General features: G+C 42.6%; 1 protein-coding gene and 1 pseudogene across 15 annotated transcripts in view; one reads left to right on the top strand and one right to left on the bottom strand.

Annotated features, from left to right (window-relative positions):
- Window positions 1–1,900: 1,900 nt before the first annotated feature.
- LOC139563504 (uncharacterized) lies at window positions 1,901–2,509 on the top strand (annotated as a pseudogene).
- An 862-nt stretch (window positions 2,510–3,371) lies between these two features.
- Window positions 3,372–23,919, bottom strand: part of LOC139563604 (dystrobrevin beta-like) — an 84,858-nt gene continuing 64,310 nt past the window's right edge. For 6 of the 15 annotated variants that reach the window (XM_071382431.1, XM_071382422.1, XM_071382430.1 and 3 more), the window contains 7 exons: window positions 19,815–19,911; window positions 19,225–19,245; window positions 13,676–13,835; window positions 11,748–11,837; window positions 11,392–11,663; window positions 9,829–9,850; window positions 3,372–9,595 (listed from right to left, as the gene is read on the bottom strand). In XM_071382431.1, coding sequence (XP_071238532.1) covers window positions 9,567–9,595; window positions 9,829–9,850; window positions 11,392–11,663; window positions 11,748–11,837; window positions 13,676–13,835; window positions 19,225–19,245; window positions 19,815–19,911 — 691 coding nt within the window. In that variant the 3' untranslated portion in view covers window positions 3,372–9,566. Of the gene's footprint in view, window positions 9,596–9,828; window positions 9,851–11,391; window positions 11,664–11,747; window positions 11,838–13,675; window positions 13,836–19,224; window positions 19,246–19,814; window positions 19,912–23,919 lie in introns of those variants that run through there. The other 9 variants (XM_071382423.1, XM_071382426.1, XM_071382432.1 and 6 more) reach the window with 7 other exon arrangements.

Here is a 23,919-nt window from a genome sequence, read left to right as displayed (position 1 = left end):
TGTAGAGTAGACTGAATCTCTCTGTCCCTCTCTTGTCTGTAGAGTAGACTGAATCTCTCTGTCCCTCTTGTCTGTAGAGTAGACTGAATCTCTCTGTCTCATCTGTAGAGTAGACTGAATCTCTCGGTCCCTCTCTTGTCTGTAGAGTAGACTGAATCTCTCTGTCCCTCTCTTGTCTGTAGAGTAGACTGAATCTCTCTGTCTCATCTGTAGAGTAGACTGAATCTCTCGGTCCCTCTCTTGTCTGTAGAGTAGACTGAATCTCTCTGTCTCATCTGTAGAGTAGAATGAATCTCTCTGTCCCTCTCTTGTCTGTAGAGTAGACTGAATCTCTCTGTCTCATCTGTAGAGTAGACTGAATCTCTCTGTCCCTCTCTTGTCTGTAGAGTAGACTGAATCTCTCTGTCCCTCTCTTGTCTGTAGAGTAGACTGAATCTCTCTGTCCCTCTCGCGTGGTCAGGTTCAGTCAAGGACAGAAGCATGATGACACAACCCAACAAAGAGGAAGAGGGAGAGAGAGAGAAAGAGGGAGAGGATAGGGAGAGGAGAGCAGGAACTGTGTCTGGGGCTGCTCTCACTGACCCTCACAGACAGATGGACGGACGGAAGGACAATGCACATACCCAAGCACACAAACGTATTATTTGTCTGTTATGATTAGGGCCCTGTGTTTTGGACAATCATTTGACATGACCTGGATTTGAACCTTTATATAAAGATCTTTCATTAAAAAATGTCCCCTTTTCTTTTTATGTCGGATGATCCAGCACCATACACAGACAATTGCTTACATTTTTGGTGTAATTCTCATTTCTGGAAAAGGCTTAAAATAGAGGTTAAAATCTAGGTCATGTGACATGATAGTCTAAAACACAGGGTCATAGTTATGATTAGAGTTATGCAAACATCAGAAGATATTGTTTGTGATTGGAGGATATATGACTCCCTGCGGGCCAATGGCAATCTTATCCGATAGCAGGGAGTTGTTTCCCAGGAAAAATAACCAATCATTTACTTGGAAAAACAACACTGTTTATATATATTTTTTATTTTTATTTAACACAAATATTTATTTACAATGATGGCCTACCCTGGCCAAACCCTAACGACGCTGGGCAAATTGTGCGCCACCCTGTGGGACTCCCAATCACGTCCGGTTGTGATAGAACCTGGAATCGAACCAGGGTCTGTAGTGACAACTCTAGCACTGAGATGCAGTGCCTTAGACCGCTGCGCCACTCGGCTGCCCCTAAACTGTAAAGTTATGACAGTCATATTGTTTCAAGGCCACTTTCAACAGTACAGTACACAGTTCCTTCAGAAAGTACATCAATATTTCATCTACATAAATATTCACACCCCTTTACTATGACACTCCAAATTGAGCTCAGGTGCATCCTATTTAATTGACCTTTTATTAATTTAGCAGACACTCTTATCTAGAACGACTTACAGTGGTGAGTGTATACTTTTTCGTACTCCTTTGATCATCCTTGAGATGTCAGTGTAACGGATGTGAAATGGCTAGCTAGTTAGCGGTGGTGCGCGCTAATCGTCTTTCAATCGGTGACGTCACTTGCTCTGAGACCTTGAAGTAGTGGTTCCCCTTGCTCTGCAAGGGCCGCGGCTTTTGTGGAGCGATGGGTAACGATGCTTCGTGGGTGACTGTTGTTGATGTGTGCAGAAGGTCCCTGGTTCGCGCCTGGGTCGAGGGGACGGACTAAACTTATACTGTTACATCAGGACAACTTGATTGGAATCCACCTGTGGCCATTTGGACATGTTTTAGAAAGAAACACACCTGTCTATATATGGTCCTACAGTTGACAGTGCATGTCAGAGCAGAAACTATATCATGAAGTCCAAGGAACTGTCTGTAGATCTCTGAGATAGAATTGTGATGAGGCATATATCTGGGGAAGGGTATAAAACTATTTCTAGTGTTGAAAGTTACCAAGAGCACAGTGCACAACACATCTTTGGGAGATGGAAAAAATATGGAACTTCCCAGACTCTGCTTAGAGCTGGCCATCCGACCAAACTGAGCTACAGGGCAAGAAGGACCTTGGTCAGGGTGGTGACCAAGAACCCAATGACCACTCTGACAGAACTACAGAGTTCCTTGGCTGAGGTGGGAGAACCTGCCAGAAGGACAACAGTCCCTACAGCACTTCACCAATCTGGGCTTCATGGGAGAGTGGCCAAACTGAAGCCACTCCGGTGAAAAATGCACAACAGCACGGCTAGAGTTTGCAAAAAGTCACGTGAAAGACTTTGTGATCAGAAGGCAAAAGATTCTGTTGTCTGATGAGACAAAAATGTAACGCTTTGCAAACCGCTATGTCTGGAGAAAACCAGGCACAGCTCATCACCCGTCTAACACCACCCCTACTGTGAAGCATGGTGGTGGCAGCATCATGCTATGGGGATGCTTTCCAGCAGCAGGGATGGGGAGACTGGTAAGGACAGAGGGAACAATGAATGGAGCCAAATACACGCAAATCCTTGATGAGAACCTGCCTCAGAGTGCAAATGACCTTATACTGGGGGCAAAGATTTACATTCCAACAGGACAATGACCCCAAGCATACAGCAAAAGCAATGCTGGAATGGCTTCAGAACAAGAATGTGAAAGTCCTTTAGTGGCCCAGCCAAAGCCCAGACTTGAATCCCCTTGAAAACCTTAGGAAAACCTTGAAGATTGTCAGAGCAGCTCACAGATCACTGCACCTATACATAGCCCATCTGTACATAGCTTCATCCCCATACTGTATTTATTTATTTATCTTGCTCCTTTGCACACCAGGTATCTCTATTTGCACATTCATCTTCTGCACATCTACCATTCCAGTGTCTAATTACTATATTGTAATTACTTTGCCACCATGGCCTATTTATTGCCTTACCTCCCTTATCTTACCTCATTTGCACACACTGTATATAGATTTTATTTTTTTCTACTGTATTATTGACTGTATGTTTGTTTATTCCATGTGTAACTCTGTGTTGTTGTATGTGTCGAACTGCTGTGCTTTATCTTGGCCAGGTCGCAATTGTAAATGAGAACTTGTTCTCAACTGGCCTACCTGGTTAAACAAAGGTTAAATAAAATTAAAAAAAGATTGCTTTTCACCACCGCTCCTTCTAACGTGAAAAAATATGCAAGTAAGAATGGGAGAATATCCCTAAATCCAGATGTGCAAAGCTGATACAGACATACCCAAGACGACTCAATGCTGAAATTTCCGCCAAAGGTCGAATAAGTAAAGGGGTATGAAAACTTTCTGAAGGCACTTTCTGAAGTTCAAACGATAACAACCAGTAAGCTAAATACTGTTCTGAAAAAAGGCATCACATCACATCAAAGCATATGAAGTTTTTAAATATTTTAATACATTTCACAATTGATTCATTGTATTTACAAAAGACAGTGGTCATGTGACATAAAACCATGTTTTTAAAATGAACAAAACAAATGAATACCAGAAGCATATCAGTATATAACACATAGAAAGATACATAACATTTTGGGAAGCTTGTGGTTGGTCATTTTGCATTTTATTTGTCATTTTCTCTCTGCAAACACTAAAACAATCATAATGTGCAGTATGTACCTTTCTATTGCCTCTGTTGGCTAGAAGGAGATAATTCTAGAATGGTTGGTAGTTCTTGAACGAGTGGTACTGTAGCTCTAGAACAGTTTGTAACTATAACTGTTTATGGCTCTTGAACTGTTGATAGCTCTAGAACAGTTTGTAGCTCTAGAACTGTTGATAGCTCTAGAACTGTTTGTAGCTCTAGAACTGTTGGTAGCTCTAGAACTGTTGGTAGCTCTAGAACTGTTGGTAGATCAAGAACAATTTGTAGCTCTAGAACTGTAGCTCTAGAACTGTTGATAGCTAGAACAGTTTGTAGCTCTAGAACTGTTGATAGCTAGAACAGTTTGTAGCTCTAGAACTGTTGATAGCTAGAACAGTTTGTAGCTCTAGAACTGTTGATAGCTAGAACAGTTTGTAGCTCTAGAACTGTTGATAGCTAGAACAGTTTGTAGCTCTAGAACTGTTGATAGCTAGAACAGTTTGTAGCTCTAGAACTGTTGATAGCTAGAACAGTTTGTAGTTCTAGAACTGTTGATAGCTAGAACAGTTTGTAGCTCTAGAACTGTTGATAGCTCTAGAATAGTTTGTAGCTCTAGAACTGTTGGTAGCTCAAGAACTGTTTGTAGCTCTAGAACTGTTGGTAGCTCAAGAACAGTTTGTAGCTCTAGAATAGTTTGTAGATCTAGAACTGTTGGTAGCTCAAGAACTGTTGGTAGCTCAAGAACTGTTTGTAGCTCTAGAACTGTTGCTGGTTCTAGAACTGTTGGGGGTTCTACATTTTAAGGAAGATCAAGTAAATGTATGGCCCCGATTATATCATGGAAAATATGGACATCAACAACAACAACATATGGAATGTAGTTATATCTGTATAATGACACACAAAGTCTGCAAAGACTTTGGCACAAATGTAAAGGCTGAACAAAAGTACTCCACTTTCCCTCCTGAACAACAATAAATAAATCATATTTTTCCACAAGGTAACTGACTGAGACTAAAACTCCTACCTAAAAGGCTGATTGATATTCTTATATCTGCATAAATGGGGTTTTACTTTATTCAGCACTTTATACAGAACATCTATGCAGTAGGCGCAAACTCAAATCATAATATTGCATTCCTATCTGTGAGCGGGGTGAAGAGGGAAAACAATAACTGACTTTTCAAAAGGTTTTATCTCAGCACTTTCCTTAGATCTTGAATATACAGTACCAGTCAAAAGTTTGGACACACCTACTCATTCAAGGGTTTTTCTTTATTTTTATTATTTTCTACATTGTAGAATAATAGCGAAGACATCAAATCTATAAAATAACACATATGGAATCATGTAGTAACCAAAAAAGTGTTAAATGAAAATATATTTGAGATTCTTCAAAGTAGCCACCATTTGCCTTGATGACAGCTTTGCACACGCTTGGCATTCTCTCAAACAGCTTCATGAGGAATGCTTTTCCAACATTCTTGAAGGAGTTCCCACATACGCTGAGCACTTGTTGGCTGCTTTTCCTTCAGTCTGCGGTCCAACTCATCCCAAACCATCTCAGTTGGGTTGAGGTCAGGTGATTGTGGAGGCCAGGTCATCTGATGCAGCATCATCACTGGAGGTGTGTTGGGTCATTGTCCTGTTGAAAAACAAATGGTAGTCCCACTAAGCGTAAACCAGATGGAATGACGTATCACTGCAGAATGATGTGGTAGCCATGCTGGTTAAGTGTGCCTTGAATTCTTAATAAATCACTGACAGTGTCACCAGCAAAGCAACCCCACACCATCACACCTCCTCCATGCTTCATGGTGGGAACCACACATGCGGAGATCATCCGCTCACCTACTCTGCGTCTCACAAAGCCACGGCGGTTGGAACCAAAAATCTCAAATTTGGACTTACCAGACCAAAGGACAGATTTCCACCAGTCTAATGTCCATTGCTCGTGTTTCTTGGCCCAATAAAGTCTCTTCTTATTATTGGTGTCCTTTAGTAGTGTTTTTTGTTGTTGCAGCAATTTGACAATGAAGCCTGATTTACTCAGTCTCCTCTGAACAGTTGATGTTGATATGTGTATGTTGCTTGAACTCTTTGAAACATTTATTTTGTCTGCAATCTGAAGTGCAGTTAACTTTAATTAACTTATTCTCTGCAGCAGCGGTAACTCTGGGTCTTCCTTTCCTGTGGCGGTCCTCATGAGTGCCAGTTTTATCATAGCGCTTGATGGTTTTTGCGACTGCACTTGAAGAAACTTTCAAAGTTCTTGAAATGTTTCACATTGACTGACATTCATGTCTAAAAGTAATGATGGACTGTCATTTCTCTTTGCTTATTTGAGCTGTTCTTGCCATAATATGGACTTGGTATTTTACCAAATAGGGCTATCTTCTGTATACCACCCCTACCTGTATACCACAACTGATTGGTTCAAACGCATTAAGGAAAGAAATTCCACAAATTATCTTTTAACAAGGCACACCTGTTAATTGAAATGCATTCCAGGTGACTACCTCATGAAGCTGGTTGAGAGAATGCCAAGCGTGTGCAAAGCTGTCATCAAGGCAAAGGGTGGCTACTTTGAAGAATCTCAAATATAAAATATATTCTGATTTGTTTAACACTTTTTTAGTTACTACATGATTCCGCACGTGTTATTTCATAGTTTTGAAGTCTTCAATATTATTCTACATTATCAATGATTTAATTCCACTAGCAAACTAAAATAACACCCAGAATGATAAGATCACGTAAAATAAGTAACCAAATAAAAACATCACATTTAGAACAGCAGATAGGAAGAATCCACTTCTTTGTTCTTCTATTTCTGGACACAGTGTAGTAGGTTGATAAGGCCTTGTACTTAGTTTAAAGGATAGCTGACTGTACTTTACACATTATCTCAATGCTAAATGTTCAAGTACAACTTCAGTACAGTTCATTGCTTATTAACCAGTGTTTCAATTTAGCGTAAACATGTTAACATGTTATTATCATGTAATAACATGACGTGAACCAAACCCTACTCTTCTCCGTCTGGACGTTTACCGTGTCACATTGCTAAACCTAACATTTATTATCTAGTTATTCATTTCAGTGCTTTATTTCAGAGATAAATGCAAACCCTGAACAACAGAAATGTCCATCGATCAGAAGACGAGAGTGTTTTATTGGATCTGATATCCTCCTGATTCAACTGACTCAGTTTCCTTCTCTAGTCCACTCCACATCTGTTCACTGCTCTAAATCATTCAATATTCTAAACCAAAACCAGACTTTCTGTCTGGTTCACCCCTCTTGCCCCGTCTCCTAATAATCTGTCCTTTCAACTGTCTGGTCAATCCCTCTTGCCCTGTCTCCCAATAATCTGTCATTTCTGCTGTCTGGTCAACCCCTCTTGCCCCGTCTCCCAATAATCTGTCATTTCAACTGTCTGGTCAATCCCTCTTGCCCTGTCTCCTAATAATCTGTCCTTTCAACTGTCTGGTCAACCCCTCTTGCCCTGTCTCCTAATAATCTGTCCTTTCAGCTGTCTGGTCAACCCCTCTTGCCCTGTCTCCTAATAATCTGTCCTTTCACCTGTCTGGTCAACCCCTCTTGCCCTGTCTCCTAATAATCTGTCCTTTCTGCCATCTGGTTAACCCTTCTTGCCATGTGTCCCAATAATATGTCATTTTTAAGAAATATAGCAGTCTAGCACATGCTCAGACCAATCCAATTTTATAAATGCAGGAAAAAGGCCAGATTATTGAGACTCAGGGTTGCTTTCTGCTCCTTCCAGACTCTTTAATGATTACACAGCAACTGACCACTAAACAAGCAGGTCTGGAGCCCATTAGGGCCTAGCCTACTGACTATTAGTTAATCACACATTTTGAATATGTGACCCAAATTGCACCCTATTGGCTATATAGTGCACTATTTTTGACCCATTGGGCTGATGGCTCTGGTCAAAAGTAGTGCACTATGTCGGGAATAGGGTGCCATTTGGGAGTCACCACTGCATCCCATCAACCTCTACAGTTCCCGAGCTCCTATCTATTAAGTCACATGAACATGTTCCAGTCCTCGTTTCTTTTAAGCCATCAAAGCTAGTCTTATCTGTGCACAACCTTTCTGTGTCTACCTTCTGTCGTCACCTACGTACAGGTGTATAGGTGAATATGTTGTAACGAAAGATCACAATATAATATTAATTTAAAACTAATGTCCTGAGTTCCTCTCCCTCTCTTTGCTTTACGTGGACAATAAATACGGTCACTACTGAGTGACTAGTTTAGTGGATTAGGGACGAGACACCATGTAGAGTTTTAAATGCGCTTTAAAATGCATTTAGTAGCTTCTCTCATTTTGTTTTGTTTCTATAAAATATTAACTATGAGAATAATTAATCTGATTATAACAACGGGACATTTCCCTGATTAAAATAAACAACAGCCCCCATAGGCTCCCTATGACCAAACAACAAACAGCCCCCATAGGCTCCCTATGACCAAACAACAAACAGCCCCCATAGGCTCCCTATGACCAAACAACAAACAGCCCCCATAGGCTCCCTATGACCAAACAACAAACAGCCCCCATAGGCTCCCTATGACCAAACAACAAACAGCCCCCATAGGCTCCCTATGACCAAACAACAAACAGCCCCCATAGGCTCCCTATGACCAAACAACAAACAGCCCCCATAGGCTCCCTATGACCAAACAACAAACAGCCCCCATAGGCTCCCTATGACCAAACAACAAACAACCCCCATAGGCTCCCTATGACCAAACAACAAACAGCCCCCATAGGCTCCCTATGACCAAACAACAAACAGCCCTCATATTTTTGCAAAAGGGTGTCTTGCGACAGAGTGAGCACACAGTAGCAGCATTATGCGACTCAATGGCTTTGTCCCAAATGGCACCCTATTCCTTATATAGTGCACTACTTCTGACCAGAGCCCTATGGGCACTGGTCAAAGGTAGTGCACCATATAGGGAATAGGGTGCCATTTGGGACGTAATCAATGTGAATTCTGAGGCATGAAAACATACATGACTACAAATCCCAGCAGTCATCGTAACCAAGTGTTTCTCAACCTTTTGTGTACCAAGGACCGGCCAGCTATAGTCCTTCCTCCTTTGAAGACCACTTAGATTAAAACGAACACTTGAGAACTGACTAAATCAGTGTCCACTCACTATCTGAGGGACCAATCAGCAACACCCCAAGGACCAGTGCTGGCCCGGGGACCGCAGGTTGAGAAACACTGATAAACCCACAAAGAGCTGGGATAACATGGTACCTACCAACCTACAGTACACCCAGTCAGACTCAGGACAGGGCAACTTCATGCAAAACCCATAATGAAAGCACACTAGCAAGTGATCTGTAATCATACAAAGGCAATGACGGCCGGGGAACATGTCATGGTGAAAATAGGATGTTTTCAGGTTATGGTCAGTGCTGTGATCCCAAGGTCATATATAATGTGTACAGTTTATGCAGATAGAGGTAGCATCCCAATGGAACACTATTCCCTATGTAGTGCACCAAATGGCACCCTATTCCCTATGTAGTGCACCAAATGGCACCCTATTCCCTATGTAGTGCACCTGCCATTTATGATGCACACAGGGTGATCTGTTATTAACAAGACAGATTGAGAGAAAGCACAGGAAGCCATTCCTTAGACATTTGACCCTTGCAGTTATGACGGGGGAAATCAGTCATTACATAATAATTACAGCTTCAAGTTTTTATACAGAATGACATATACACTTGCCAACAGACATCCCGCAGCAAGGTGTAACAAACATGTTTAATAAGAGTTCACAGTGAAATCCTGTTTGATAACAGCATGCATTACTCTACGTGCTAATTCCTGATAGAAGGGTTTGGTCGGTGTGGCAGATTCTCATTCTGATTCTTCTTCTCCAGTCTGACATCCTGTCTAGATCAATGGACTGGTGTTTGGGGAGGTTGTTGTTCCCTCAATTATGTTTTAGATCTCTCACTGTGCCTGAAGACAGAGACAGACAGATGGGGAGGTTTTAGACTGGGGCACAACATAACTATAAATATTCACAGAGGAAGGATTTGGGATTTTGATGAACAAGTGGGACTGAAAAAGTTCCTGTGATTTCTATTTTGTTTATAGGTCATTGAGAGATTTGTTGATTTACATTGTGAATGACTCATTCATGACTATGCGATGATATACAGACAATATTAAACATATAGGAATATTCATACTTTTCTTTTCATTCTGCATCGGCTGGAAAACAAAGGGAAAAATGTTCCGTTATTTAATGAAATAACACATATGGAATCATGTAGTAACCAAAAAAGTGTTAAATCAAAATAAAATGTAAATTTGAGATTCTTCAAAGTAGCCACCCCTTGCCTTGATACACTCTCTTGGCATTCTCACAACGAGCTTCATGAGGTAGTCACCTGGAATGCATTTCAATTAACAGGTGTGCCTTGAGAGTAATTGGAAAATGTCTTTCCTTCTTAATGGGATTGAGCCAATCAGTTGTGTTGTGACAAGGTAGGGGTGGTATACAGAAGATAGCCCTATTTGGTAAAACAGCAAGTCCATATTATGAGAAGAACAGCTAAAATAAGGATAGAGAAATGACAGTCCATCATTACTTTAAGACATGAAGGTCAGTCAATGTGGAAAATTTCAAGAACTTAAAAAGTTTCTTCAAGCGCTATGATGAAGCTGGCTCTCATGAGCAACGCCACAGGAAAGGAAGACCCAGAGTTACCTCTGCTGCAGAGGATAAGTTCATTAGAGTTACCAGCCTCAGAAAGTGAAGGCCAAATAAATGCTTCACAGAGTTCAAGTAACAGACACATCTCAACATCAACTGAGGAGACTGAGTAAATCAGGCATTCATGGTTCGAATTACTGCATAGAAACCACTACTAAAGGACACCAATAATAAGAAGAGAATTCCTTGGGCCAAGAAACACAAGCAATGGACATTAGACAGGTGGAAATCTGTCGTTTGGTCTGATGAGTCCAAATTTGAGATTTTTGGTTCCAACCGCCGTGTCTTTGTGAGACGCAGAGTAGGTGAACGAATTATTTCTGCATCTGTGGTTCCCACCGTGAAGCATGGAGGAGGAGGTGTAAGGGTGCTTTGCTGGTGACACTGTCAGTGATTTATTTAGAATTCAAGGCACACTTAACCAGCATGGCTACCACAGCATTCTGCAGCGATACGCCATCCCATCTGGTTTGCGCTTAGTGGGACTATCATTTATTTTTCAACAGGACAATGACCCAACACACCTCCAGGCTGTGTAAGGGCTATTTGACCAAGAAGGAGAGTGATGGTGCTGCATCAGATGACCTGGCCTCCACAATCACCCGACCTCAACCCAACTGAGATGGTTTGGGATGAGTTGGACAGCAGAGTGAAGCAGCTAACAAGTGCTCGGCATATGTGGGAACTCCTTCAAGACTGTTGGAAAAGCATTCCAGGTGAAGCTGGTTGAAAGAATGGCAAGCGTGTGCAAAGCTGTCATCTGAAAAATCTAAATATAAAATAGATTTTGATTTGCTTAACACTTCTTTGGTTACTACATGATTGCATGTGTGTTATTTTGTAGTTTTGATATAAATTAAAGAAAAACCCTTGAATGGGTAGGTGTGTCCAAACAATTAGAATTCTGGAATGTGGTTTCAAAGAAATGACTACTTAAAATCACAAACAGCTTGATACAGGAAAAAAAAACGGTGTTAATAAGATAATAGTGAGCCAAGGCTTCCTCCCCCCTCTCTCTTAGGCCTCTGTTCCTCACCTGGTTGTCCTCATCCTCTGCCCTGCTCCTTAGGCCTCCGTTCCTCATCTGATTGTCCTCATCCTCTGCCCTGCTCCTTAGGCCTCCGTTCCTCATCTGATTGTCCTCATCCTCTGCCCTGCTCCTTAGGCCTCCGTTCCTCATCTGATTGTCCTCATCCTCTGCCCTGCTCCTTAGGCCTCCGTTCCTCATCTGATTGTCCTCATCCTCTGCCCTGCTCCTTAGGCCTCCGTTCCTCATCTGATTGTCCTCTTCCTCTGCAGCATCATCTACTTTATTAAAGAGAATATAAATCAGTCCCAGAGAGTTAGCAACCAATCACAGGCAACATAGCAGTCATGTCCCTCTCAACTAACCTGAGTGGAGTTCTTTGACGAGTGATGACATGGTGTTTGTGATTGAATCTGCAGCGACCAACAGATCATTACGAAGATTTCTAGGTACACCTGAAACACAGAGGACACAGTCAATGAAAATAGTCAGTGTTGAATAGTCAGTTGAAGTCAGAAGTTTACATAAACTTAGGTTGGAGTCATTAAAACATGTTTCAACCACACCACACATTTCTTGTTAACAAACTATAGTTTTGGCAAGTCGGTTCAGGCATCTACTTTGTGCATGACACAAGTCATTTTTCCAACAATTGTTTACAGACAGATTATTTCACTTAGAATTCACAATTCCAGTGGGTCAGAAGTTTACAAGCACTAAGTTGACTGCGCCAGAAAATGATGTCATGGCTTTAGAAGCTTCTGATAGGCTAATTGACATCATTTGAGTAAATCGGAGGTGTACCTGTGGATGTATTTCAAGGCCTACCTTCAAACTCAGTGCCACTTTGCTTGACATCATGGGAAAATCAAAAGAAATCAGCCAAGACCTCAGAAAAAATGGTAGACCTCCACAAGTCTGGTTCATCCTTGGGAGCAATTTCAAAACGCCTGAAGGTACCATCTCCTAGAGATGAACGTACTTTGGTGTGAAAAGTGCAAATCAATCCCAGAACAACAGCAAAATACCTTGTGAAGATGCTGGAGGAAACAGGTACAAAAGTATCAATATCCACAGTAAAACGAGTCCTATATCGACATAACCTGAAAGGCAGCTCAGCAAGGAAGAAGCCACTGCTCCAAAACCGCTATAAAAAAGCCAGACTACAGTTTGCAACTGCCCATGCGGACAAAGATCGTACTTTTTGGAGAAATTATCTCTGGTCTGATGAAACAAAAATAGAATGGTTTGGCCATAATGACCATCGTTATGTTTGGAGAAAAAAGGGGGATGCTTGCAAGCCGAAGAACACCATCCCAACCGTGAAGCACGGGGGTGGCAGCATCATGTAGTGGGGGTGCTATGCTGCAGGAGGGATTGGTGCACTTCACAAAAGATGACATCATGAGGATGGAAAATTATGTGGATATATTGAAGCAACATCTCAAGACATCAGTCAGGAAGTTAAAGCTTGGTCGCAAATGGGTCTTCCAAATGGACGACGACCCCAAGCATTCTTCCAAAGTTGTGGCAAAATGGCTTAAGGACAACAAAGTCAAGATATTGGAGTGGCCATCACAAAGCCCTGACGTCAATCCTATAGAAAATTTGTGGGCAGAACTGAAAAAGCGTGTGCGAGCAAGGAGGCCTACAAACCTGACTCAGTTACACCAGCTCTGTCAGGAGGAATGGGCCAAAATTCACCCAACTTATTGTGGGAAGCTTGTGGAAGGCTACCCGAAACGTTTGACCCAAGTTAAACAATTTAAAGGCAATGCTACCAAATACTAATTGAGTGTATGTAAACTTCTGACCCACTGGGAATGTGATGGAAGAAATAAAATATGAAATAAATCATTCTCTCAACTATTATTCTGACATTTCACATTCTTAAAATAAAGTGGTGATCCTAACTGACCTAAAACAGGGATTTTTTACTAGGATTAAATGTCATGAATTGTGAAAAACTGAGTTTAAATGTATTTGGCTAAGGTGTATGTAAACTTCCGACTTCAACTGTACATGGCATTTAGTGGCTACTATTTTTGCATTTGGAATGCACTTTAATCGAATTTGTCACAGCTCAATCACAGATCAAAATGTTGTGTTGTCCTTGGCTCAAACAAGGTCAGAAAATGGATAACTAACAACAGATATGTACTGGATCTAAAGGAGGACATCGCCCAGCAGAAAAAGCGAGTTGAAATGACATCATGCCTTTTCAACCAGAAACTGATGTCATTTCAACCAGTTTTGCACCGTTTTTCCCACTGGGCGGAGGTCCAGGACTCACCCTGAGCGAAGGCCTCCAGCACGTCGCCCCCCACCCCGGCCAGGCAGTCCTGGGGTGTGTGGGTGGGGGTGGACCCAGCTGAGGTGGAGTGGATCGGCATGGGCATGGAGCAGCCTGCGCCGTGGCTGGGGGAGGAGTGGGTTGAGCCTCCTGTCTGGGCCTGATAACATACCAACATCACCACCGGTTAGGAAACAAACTATAGAAACATACCAATATTACCATAGGTTAGGAAACATACTATAGAAACATACCAATATTACATAGGTTAGGACACATACCAATATTACCATAGGTTAGGACACATACCAATATTACCATAGGTTAGGAAACATACTATAGAAACATACTAATATTACCATAGGATAGGACACATTCCAATATTAACATAGGTTAATTAACAAACATACTATAGAAACATACCAATATTACCATAGGTTAAGAAACATACTATAGAAACATACTAACAATACCATAGGTTAGGACACATACCAATATTACCATAGGTTAGGACACATACCAATATTACCATAGGTTAGGACACACACCAATATTACCATAGGTTAGGACACATACCAATATTACCATAGGTTAGGACACATACCAATATTACCATAGGTTAGGAGTAGAAGAGGCCTAGACCACCACCTGTTATCTTTGCTAAGAAAACACACACACGGCTTGGGCAGTATGCCATATATACCGTATACCGGGGTATTTGGAAATAGCCACAGGATGGTTTTTCAATACCGTTGAAACTATGAAGAAGTAAAATATTTTATTTAAAAAATATATATATATAAATATTTGTAGCTACTTTTTAGGTAAATACCTGCAGTCAACTTGTGCAATACGTTCAGAGAGAAAGAAGATTGCGTTCTTCATTCCATTTCACATAATTTTTCATTATGAAGCTTACCAGTAGTTCCCAGTCACGTGGTGTTTGTTTAGAAACACACAATGACGAGAGACTGGAGCTTTGTGAGTAGCTCACTCTTGTCAGCTCCCCACTCCTTGACTGCAACCCTTTTCATTTACCCTCCAGGTCTCTTTTTTTAATTTTTTAATTTTACCTTTATTTATACAGGTTTTTTCTCATTGAGATAACATCTCTTTTCCAAGAGAGACCTGGTCCAATAGCAGCAGGGGGAACAACATTTCAGACAAAACAATTTACATACACAACATTAAACAAAACTATAAACACACATACAGCACAACAAAAACAGTGTACATTAAAAACACAAACGTCTTGACTAAAAACAGCTGTCCTAAAAACAATTACACTCTTCTATGATATATACATCGATCAAGTGTTTAAACTGCACCAACGAAATTAGATCATCACATTTTAAAATGTTCATGACAGAATTCCAGAACCACGGAGCTAAGTAACTAGAACTATTTCAACCATGTCCTGTTCTAATTTTTTGTACTGTTAGAAGCAAATCAGAATGGGACCGTAATTTATATTTATTTACTGACCTGACTAAAAAAGAACAGAGATAAAATGGCATTTTACCCAATATGGCCTTATAAATCAGTGTATACCAGTGTTTAAGCCTACGCAAGGTCAATGACGACCAGCCAACAGCGCTGTAGAGATCACAATGATGTGTTAGACGTTTCTGATTTGTAATGAACCTGAGGGCTGCATGATACACTGAATCAAGTGCTTTCAGGGTAGTGGCTGAGGCCTGCATGATACACTGAATCAAGTGCCTTCAGGGTAGTGGCTGAGGCCTGCATATATATAACATCAATAAAATCTAAAACCGACAGTAATGTACATCGTACCAGCTCCTTCCTGGCCTCAAAAGAAAAACAAGCCTTATGCCGGTAATAAAATCCTATTTTCAGTTTGAGCTTCCTTATCAAGTTCTCTACATGCACAGTGAAGCTCAGTTTATCATCAACCCACACACCCAAATATTTGTACACTTTAACTTGCTCTATAGTATGTCCAGCCAATGTAGCAATGACATGATTTGTAACATGCCTGGCATTTGAAAATACCATGCATTTTGTTTTACCCGAATTTAGAATCAGCTTTAAATCATACAGATTCTGTTGTATGATGTTAAATGCTTTTTGAGCATTTTCAAAAGCTAAAGATAACCTACTACCACTTAGTAGTAGTTTAAACTACTACCACTTAAAGAACAGTATCATCTGCATAAAAATGAACATCTGCTGTTTCAATAAGATCCCCAATGTTGTTGATATACAAAATGAACAACAGTGGGCCCAAAATAGAACCTTGCGGAACACCTGAGCACACCTCTATGGACTCAGATTTACAACCATCCGCCATTACACATTGTGTACGATTTGATAGGTAATTTATAAACCAATCTAGAGCATGACCAGTAATTCCACAACATTTTAACCTTTGCACTAACACAGCATGGTCCACGGTGTCAAAAGCCTTCGACAAATCAATAAAAACAGACACACAATGTAACTTCTTATCAAGAGCACAGTGGATGTCATTTAAAACCTTCAATGTTGCTGAAACAGTGCTGTGGCCAGACCTAAAACCTGATTGCATTCCATTTAAAATGTTGTTTTCTTGGAAGTGGACCTTTAGCTGCCTACTAACTAAGGACTCCAGTACCTTTGACAGTACAGACAATTTTGCTATGGGTCAATAGTTGTCAAGTAGCGAAGGATCTACACCTTTCAGAAGAGGGAGTACAAAAGCAGATTTCCATAACTTGGGGATTTCCTTAACATCAAGCGTGAGGTTAAAAATATATTTTTAAGGGGGGAGCAATGATGTAGGTGTAGGAGGTGGGGGTCTAGTTCATCAGGACCAGGGGATTTTAAATATTTTTTTGGCAGCATTTGGAACTGCTGATCTGCAGTCAAGAACGCTGAGTTAATCTAAGCCTATGATGCCCTTCAGAGCTGCTCTCTCTTCATCTGACTACGTTTTCTCTCATAGTCCAAGAGCATCTGGTCGTCGCGGTGGTGGCACAGGGCTACTCATTTCTCCTAACTGGAGATTTGGTCTTTTCTCCCTCTCACCTGTCCATCTACTCTCTCACCTGTCCATCTCCTCATTTGAATTCCATGCGGTCACTGTCACTTGTCCACTCAAGCTTTGTTGTTATCTATCGCCCACCAGGTGCCCTTGGAGACTTCCTCAATGAGCTTAACACTTTCATAAACTTATTTCCTGATGATGGCTCACCACTCTTTTACTGGGCAACTTCTACCCACCGACCTCCCGACCTCTCCCTTTGATTCATTTATTTGCAACTCTCTCGTTCCCCTCCTTGCCTTTTGACGTCACCCTTTTCCCACCTGTCTCCTGATTCAGCCTCTTCGACCCTACTCTCCTTCCTTTCCGCATCCTTTGACTCACACTACCCCATTTCCTCCCGGGCCGGCTCGGCCCTCCCCTCCCCTCTTGCTTCGTGGCTGAGTGACTCATTGCGAGCTTACAGAAAAAGGACTGCGGGCAGCTGAGCGAAAATGGAGGAAAACAAAACTTCCGGAGGACCTATCATCCTTTCACTGATTTCTCTCTACCTTCTCTTCCTCTGACTCCACTGCTAATTCCACTTTCTATCACTCCACATTTCAAACGTCTGCCTCTAACCCTAGGAAACTATTTTCTACCTTTCCCTCCCTCCTTAATCCTCCACTCCCTCCCTCTCTGCGGACAACTTTGTCAACCACTTTGAAAAGAAGGTTGATGACAGTCCGCTCCTCATTCACTTAGACTATTGAGTCCACTGGTCTCACTCACACAGAACTACCCTACGCCTTGACCTCTTTCTCCCCTCTATCTCTCCAGATGAAATCCTGTGACTAGTAAGGTCTGGCCGCCCGTCAACCTGCTCGCTCGACTCCATCCCCTCCTCCCTTCTCCAGACCCTCTCTGGAGACCTTCTCCCATTCCTCACTTCCCTCATCAACTCATCCCTGACCACTGGCTGCGTCCCCTCTGACTTCAAAATGGCCTGAGTCGCTCCGCTCCTCAAGAAACCAACACTTGACTAATTTGATGTCAAAAACTATAGACCTGTATCCCTGCTTTCTTTTCTTTCCAAAACACTTTAGCGTGTTGTCTCTGATCAACTCTCTCGTTATCTCTCTCAGAACAATATTCTTGACCCTAATCAGTCAGGCTATAAGATGGGTCACTGCTCTCCTCTGTGTCACGGAGGCTCTCCGCACTGCCAAAGCTGACTCTCTCTCCTCTGTTCACATCCTCCTTGATATATTGACTCCCTTTGACACCATGAACCACACTATGAACCATCAGATCCTCCTCTCCACCCTCTCAGGGCTGGGCGTCTCAGACTGCAGACTCTTGGATTGCATCCTACCTGGCAGGCCGCTTCCAAGTGACGTGGAAAGGATCTGTGTCTGCACCACGTACTCTCACTAATGGTGTCCCTCAGGGCTCGGTTCTAGGCCCTCTCCTCTTCTCTCTATACACCAAGTCACTCGGCTCGTCATATCCTCACATATTGTCTCCTATAATTGCTATGCGGATGACACAACTACTTTTCTCCTGTCCCATTTCCCTTTTCTGACACCCATGTGGCGAAATGCATCTCTGCGCACGCAGAGATGCATTTCGCCACATGGGTGTCAGAAAAGGATGTTGGCTCACCACCTCAAGCTCAATTTAGAACAAGACGGAGCTGCTTAGAGACTATAAAATGTCCGCAATGCGCTGGTTAGCATTTAGATAGAGAATGCCATGGGATTTTACATGTACTTGTTAGCATTGCTAACCTTCAGATTACAAAGGCTCAGTGGGGTTTGAAAATAGCGCCCCTTGTGTGCAATGCCGGTATTACAGAATATCCCGGTATGGCACAAGGTTGGTATGAAGGTATGACAATCTGGATACCGCCCAAGCCTAACACCCCCCCCGAACATACACTCCCTGTCTATTACAGCATCTTTACTGCTCTGAAATCTAATGAGACCCATGTGTGAGCCTGCCTGTAGCGATTAAGGAGGGGACTGTAGTGTTCGGTCTGGGGAGAAAGGGGCACTGTGCAGGGCCCAGGAGCAGACTTGGGTTCAAACACTATTCAAATCAATTCAAATACTGCATCTGTGCTTGATTGAGCCTGCTTAGCTTAAATGGACCATTAGGATAGTCCCAAAACGTCAAACCCCGCCCATCTTACACTTCAGGCAGGCTAGAGCAAACGCTGAAGGTATTTGAAAGATTTCGAATAGCGTTTGAGCCCAGGTCCACGACTGATGGCTTAGAGCCAGTCTGGTCCAGGACTGCATGAAGTGACAAATAACCCATCTATAAAAGTACTGTGCCAAATCTCTGTAGGAAAATAGTGCTGCCTCAAACCGACCAGCGCAAGTGCATAACATAACATGTCCATAAAAAATGCTGCTACTGGAAGTTCCTTAAACACAATCCATCGGAGACATATCAACACGTGCATTAAGAGTGAACAGTAGTGTGACATGTAATATTATGGTTAGAGAGTGACTGGCTGACTGGGTCTGGTGCTGCCATTCTACTGCTTCCTTCATGTAAACTGAAGAGACACACTTACTGCCTGCTTCTGCTCCTCATCCTATCAGTCAGCCATTGGTAAGCAGTGATAGAAAGCATGAGCAGTGAGGGACAGAGAAGTGACAGAGAGAGAGGGACATACCGAGAACGAGAGAGAAAGAGAGCAAGAAAGTGACAGAAAGAGAGAGAGAGCGCAAGACAGAAAGAGAGAAAAAGTGACAGAAAGACAGAGAAAGAAAAAGATAAAACAGTGGCAAAGAGTCAGGAGCTTCAATATCAGGACAGGAAAGACAGGTTTCTGCAAGTTAACCAATCGGCCCTGAGGGACAGCAACTGTCAACTACAATCAATGCAGTGTCCAACACGTTCTAAACAGTTGGAACAAATTCATGGTTGATGTTAACGAATACCAGATGGCATAAAAAGCAATAATGACAGAGGTTGATACTGCACTCTCTCTCACAAGCATTTCACTACACTCACATTAACATCTGCTAACCATGTGTATGTGACAAATAACATTTGATTTGATATACTATATATCAATTTGATATACTTCTGTACCAGCTAGTGTTTATAATATATATAATAATCTGTAGTAGATATCAGGCTGTCAGAGTCCTCTCCTACCTTGAGTAACCTCATCAGTCCCTCTAGCTGGACCATCAGTTCCCGTCTGCTCTCCTGTAGGGCTGACATGCGCCTCTCCAGCTCATCCTTCCTGTGCCTGTTGTCACACACACGCACGCACACGCACGCACACACGCACACGCACACACGCACACGCACACACACAGAACAGCTGTTAGTCTTTATTGCCTCCTGAAAGGTGAAAACCTGAAAGTCTGTCAGTCACTAGGCTCCCTAGGGTTGCCTCCCACATTAACAATGATCCGTCCTTGGCCTGAGAATTCCCAACACTAGTCAGTCCCGACTGTCTTCCGTCAGGTGGCATCCCTGAGTGCAGACTGCAGACGCTGAGTGGTGATGATGGAAGACATTGGTCAGTCCCTTGTCCATGTCTTTCCTACTATCACACCACTACACAGACACAGTCTCTTCTCTGAGCCTGGTTACACTACCTCAGGGTTAGACAACCCTGTTCATGGAGTGACACAGGTACTGCAGGATGTTGTTCCAACTAGGCACCACACCTGACCAACTGAGCTAATTGATCAGTTCAGTGATGACCTAAATCCAACACACCTGGTCTTCCAGGTCGGGTTAAACAAAAACATGAAGCGCCTGCGGCCCTCCAGGGCCAGGGTTACCGACCACTGCACTACATAGAGCCTGGTCACATTCCAGGGTAACAGAAAGAGACAACACACCACTGGCAAGATCCCTTTTAATGTGATGAGACGATTGAACCGGTCCATCTGCACCGGTTCAACCTCTGGTGGGCATTTGGTAATTATCTTCATTCACGACTATGAGATCCAAATGGAGGACAGAAGACACTATCTATCTATCTGCCCACAAATTCAACCATCACAAACAAATGCTGCCTGACCGACTTTCTTCTCCACTCTACCTCAGAGCTATAGGCTACAATACAGAGCTATATGCTACAATACAGAGCTATAGGCTACAATACAGAGCTATAGGCTACAATACAGAGCTATAGGCTACAATACAGAGCTATAGGCTACAATACAGAGCTATATGCTACAATACAGAGCTATAGGCTACAATACAGAGCTATAGGCTACAATACAGAGCTATAGGCTACAATACAGAGCTATAGGCTACAATACAGAGCTATAGGCTACAATACAGAGCTATAGGCTACAATACAGAGCTATATGCTACAATACAGAGCTATAGGCTACAATGCAGAGCTATAGGCTACAATACAGAGCTATAGGCTACAATACAGAGCTATAGGTTACAATGCAGAGCTATAGGCTAAATTGCAGAGCTATATGCTACAATGCAGAGCTATAGGTTACAATACAGACAGATATTATAGCCAGATAGCCACAGGCACTTTCACTGATTGATTGGCAATCAAAATGTTACATAGATTATCTTTGGGTCAGGAACCAATACACAGTCAGTTAGGAAAGCAAAGGCTAGCTTTTTCAAACAGAAATTTGCATCCTGCAGCACTAATTCCAATACGTTTTGGGACTGTAAAGTCCATGGAGAATAAGAGTACCTCCTCCCAGCTGCCCACTGCACTGAGACTAGGAAACACTGTCGCCACTGATAAATCCACGATAATCGAGAACTTCAATAAGCATTTCTCTACGGCTGGCCATGCTTTCCACTACCCCAACCCCGGCCAACAGCTCTGTGTCCCCCCCCCCCCCGCAGCAACTGGGGGGGACACAGATGATGTCCAGAAAGAGCTGCAAAATCTGGATCCCTACAAATCAGCTGGGCGAGACAATCTGGACCCTCTCTTCCTAAAATTTTCCGCCGCCATTGTTGCAACCCCTATTACTAGTCTGTTCAACCTCTCTTTCGTATCGTCTGAGATTCCTAAAGATTGGAAAGCGGCCGCGGTCATCCCCCTCTTCAAAGGGGGAGACACTCTAGACCCAAACTGTTACAGACCTATATCCATCCTGCCCTGCCTTTCTAAAATCTTCAAAAGCCAAGTAAACAAACAGATCACCGACCAATTCGAATCCCACCGTACCTTCTCCGCTATGCAATCTGGTTTCCGAGCTGGTCATGGGTGCACCTCGGCCACACTCAAGGTCCTAAATGATATCATAACCGCCATCGATAAGAGACAGTACTGTGCAGCCGTCTACATCGACCTGGCCAAGGCTTTCGACTCTGTCAATCACCGTAATCTTATCGGCAGACTCAACAGCCTTGGTTTCTGAAATGGCTGCCTCGCCTGGTTCACCAACTACTTCTCAGATAGAGTTCAGTGTGTCAAATCGAAAGGCCTGTTGTCCGGACCTCTGGCAGTCTCTATGGGGATGCCACAGGGTACAATTCTCGGGCCGACTCTTTTCTATGTATACATCAATGATGTCATTCTTGCTGCTGGTGATTATCTGATCCACCTCTACGCAGATGACACCATTCTGTATACATTTGGCCCCTCTTTGGACACTGTGTTATCAAAACTCCAAACGAGCTTCAACGCCATACAACACTCCTTCCGTGGCCTCCAACTGCTTTTAAATGCTAGTAAAATGAAATGCATGCTCTGCAACCGATCGCTGCCCACACCCGCCCATCCGACTAGCATCACTACTCTGGACGGTTCTGACTTAGAATATGTGGACAACTATAAATACCAAGCTGTCTGGCTAGACTGTAAACTCTCCTTCCAGACTCACATTAAGCATCTCCAATCAAAAGTAAAATCTAGAATCGTCTTCTTATTTCACAACAATGCCTCCTTCACTCATGCTACCAAACATACCCTCGTAAAACTGACTATCCTACCGATCCTTGACTTCGGCGATGTCATTTACAAAATAGCATCCAACACTCTGCTCAGCAAACTGGATGCAGTCTATCACAGTGCCATCCGTTTTGTCACCAAAGCCCCATATACTACCCACCACTGCGACCTGTATGCTGTTGTAGGCTGGTCCTCGCTACATATTCGTCGCCAAACCCACTGGCTCCAGGTCATCTATAAGTCTTTGCTAGGTAAAGCTCCACCTTATCTCAGCTCAATTGTCACCATAGCAACACACACCCGTAGCACGCGCTCCAGCAGGTATATTTCACTGGTCATCCCCAAAGCCAACACCTGCATTGGCCGCCTTTCCTTCCAGTTCTCTGCTGCCAATGACTGGAACGAATTTTTAAAAATCACTGAAGTTGGAGACTTATATTTCTCTCACTAACTTTAAGCGTCTGCTGTCAGAGCGGCTTACCGATCACCGCAGCTGTACACAATCTGTAAATAGCCCATCCATCCAACCAACTACCTACCTCATCCCCATATTTCTACTTGCACCAGTATTTCTACTTGCACATCCTCAACTGCATATATATCACTCCAGTGTAAATTGCTAAATTGTAATTACTTCGCCGCTATTGGCCTATTTATTGCCTTACCTCCTTACTTCATTTGCACACACTCTATATAGATTTTTCGATTGTGTTATTGACTGTACGTTTGTTTATCCCATGTGTAACTCTGTGTTGTTGTTTTTGTCGCACTGCTTTGCTTTATGTTGTCCAGGTCGCAGTTGTAAATGAGAACTTGTAAATCTCAACTGGCCTACCTGGTTAAATAAAGGTGAATTTAAAAAAAACTAGATAGACACACAGTAGCTATAGACACACAGCTAGACACACAGTAGCTATAGACACACAGCTAGACACACAGTAGCTATAGACACACAGTAGCTATAGACACACAGCTAAACACACAGTAGCTATAGACACACAGCTAGACACACAGTAGCTATAGGCACACAGTAGCTATAGACACACAGCTAGATACACAGTAGCTATAGACACACAGCTAGACACACAGTAGCTATAGACACACAGTAGCTATAGACACACAGCTAGATACACATTAGTTATAGACACACAGTAGCTATAGACACACAGCTAGACACACAGTAGCTATAGACACACAGCTAGACACACAGTAGCTATAGACACACAGCTAGACACACAGTAGCTATAGACACACAGCTAGACACACAGTAGCTATAGACACACAGTAGCTATAGACACACAGCTAAACACACAGTAGCTATAGACACACAGTAGCTATAAACACACAGCTAGATACACAGTA

The sequence above is a fragment of the Salvelinus alpinus genome, chromosome 34 (assembly GCF_045679555.1).
Source record: "Salvelinus alpinus chromosome 34, SLU_Salpinus.1, whole genome shotgun sequence".
Classification (NCBI taxonomy): domain Eukaryota; kingdom Metazoa; phylum Chordata; class Actinopteri; order Salmoniformes; family Salmonidae; genus Salvelinus; species Salvelinus alpinus.
The sequence above is the reverse complement of the archived record's forward strand: the minus strand, read 5'-3'. Positions and strand labels throughout refer to the sequence as shown.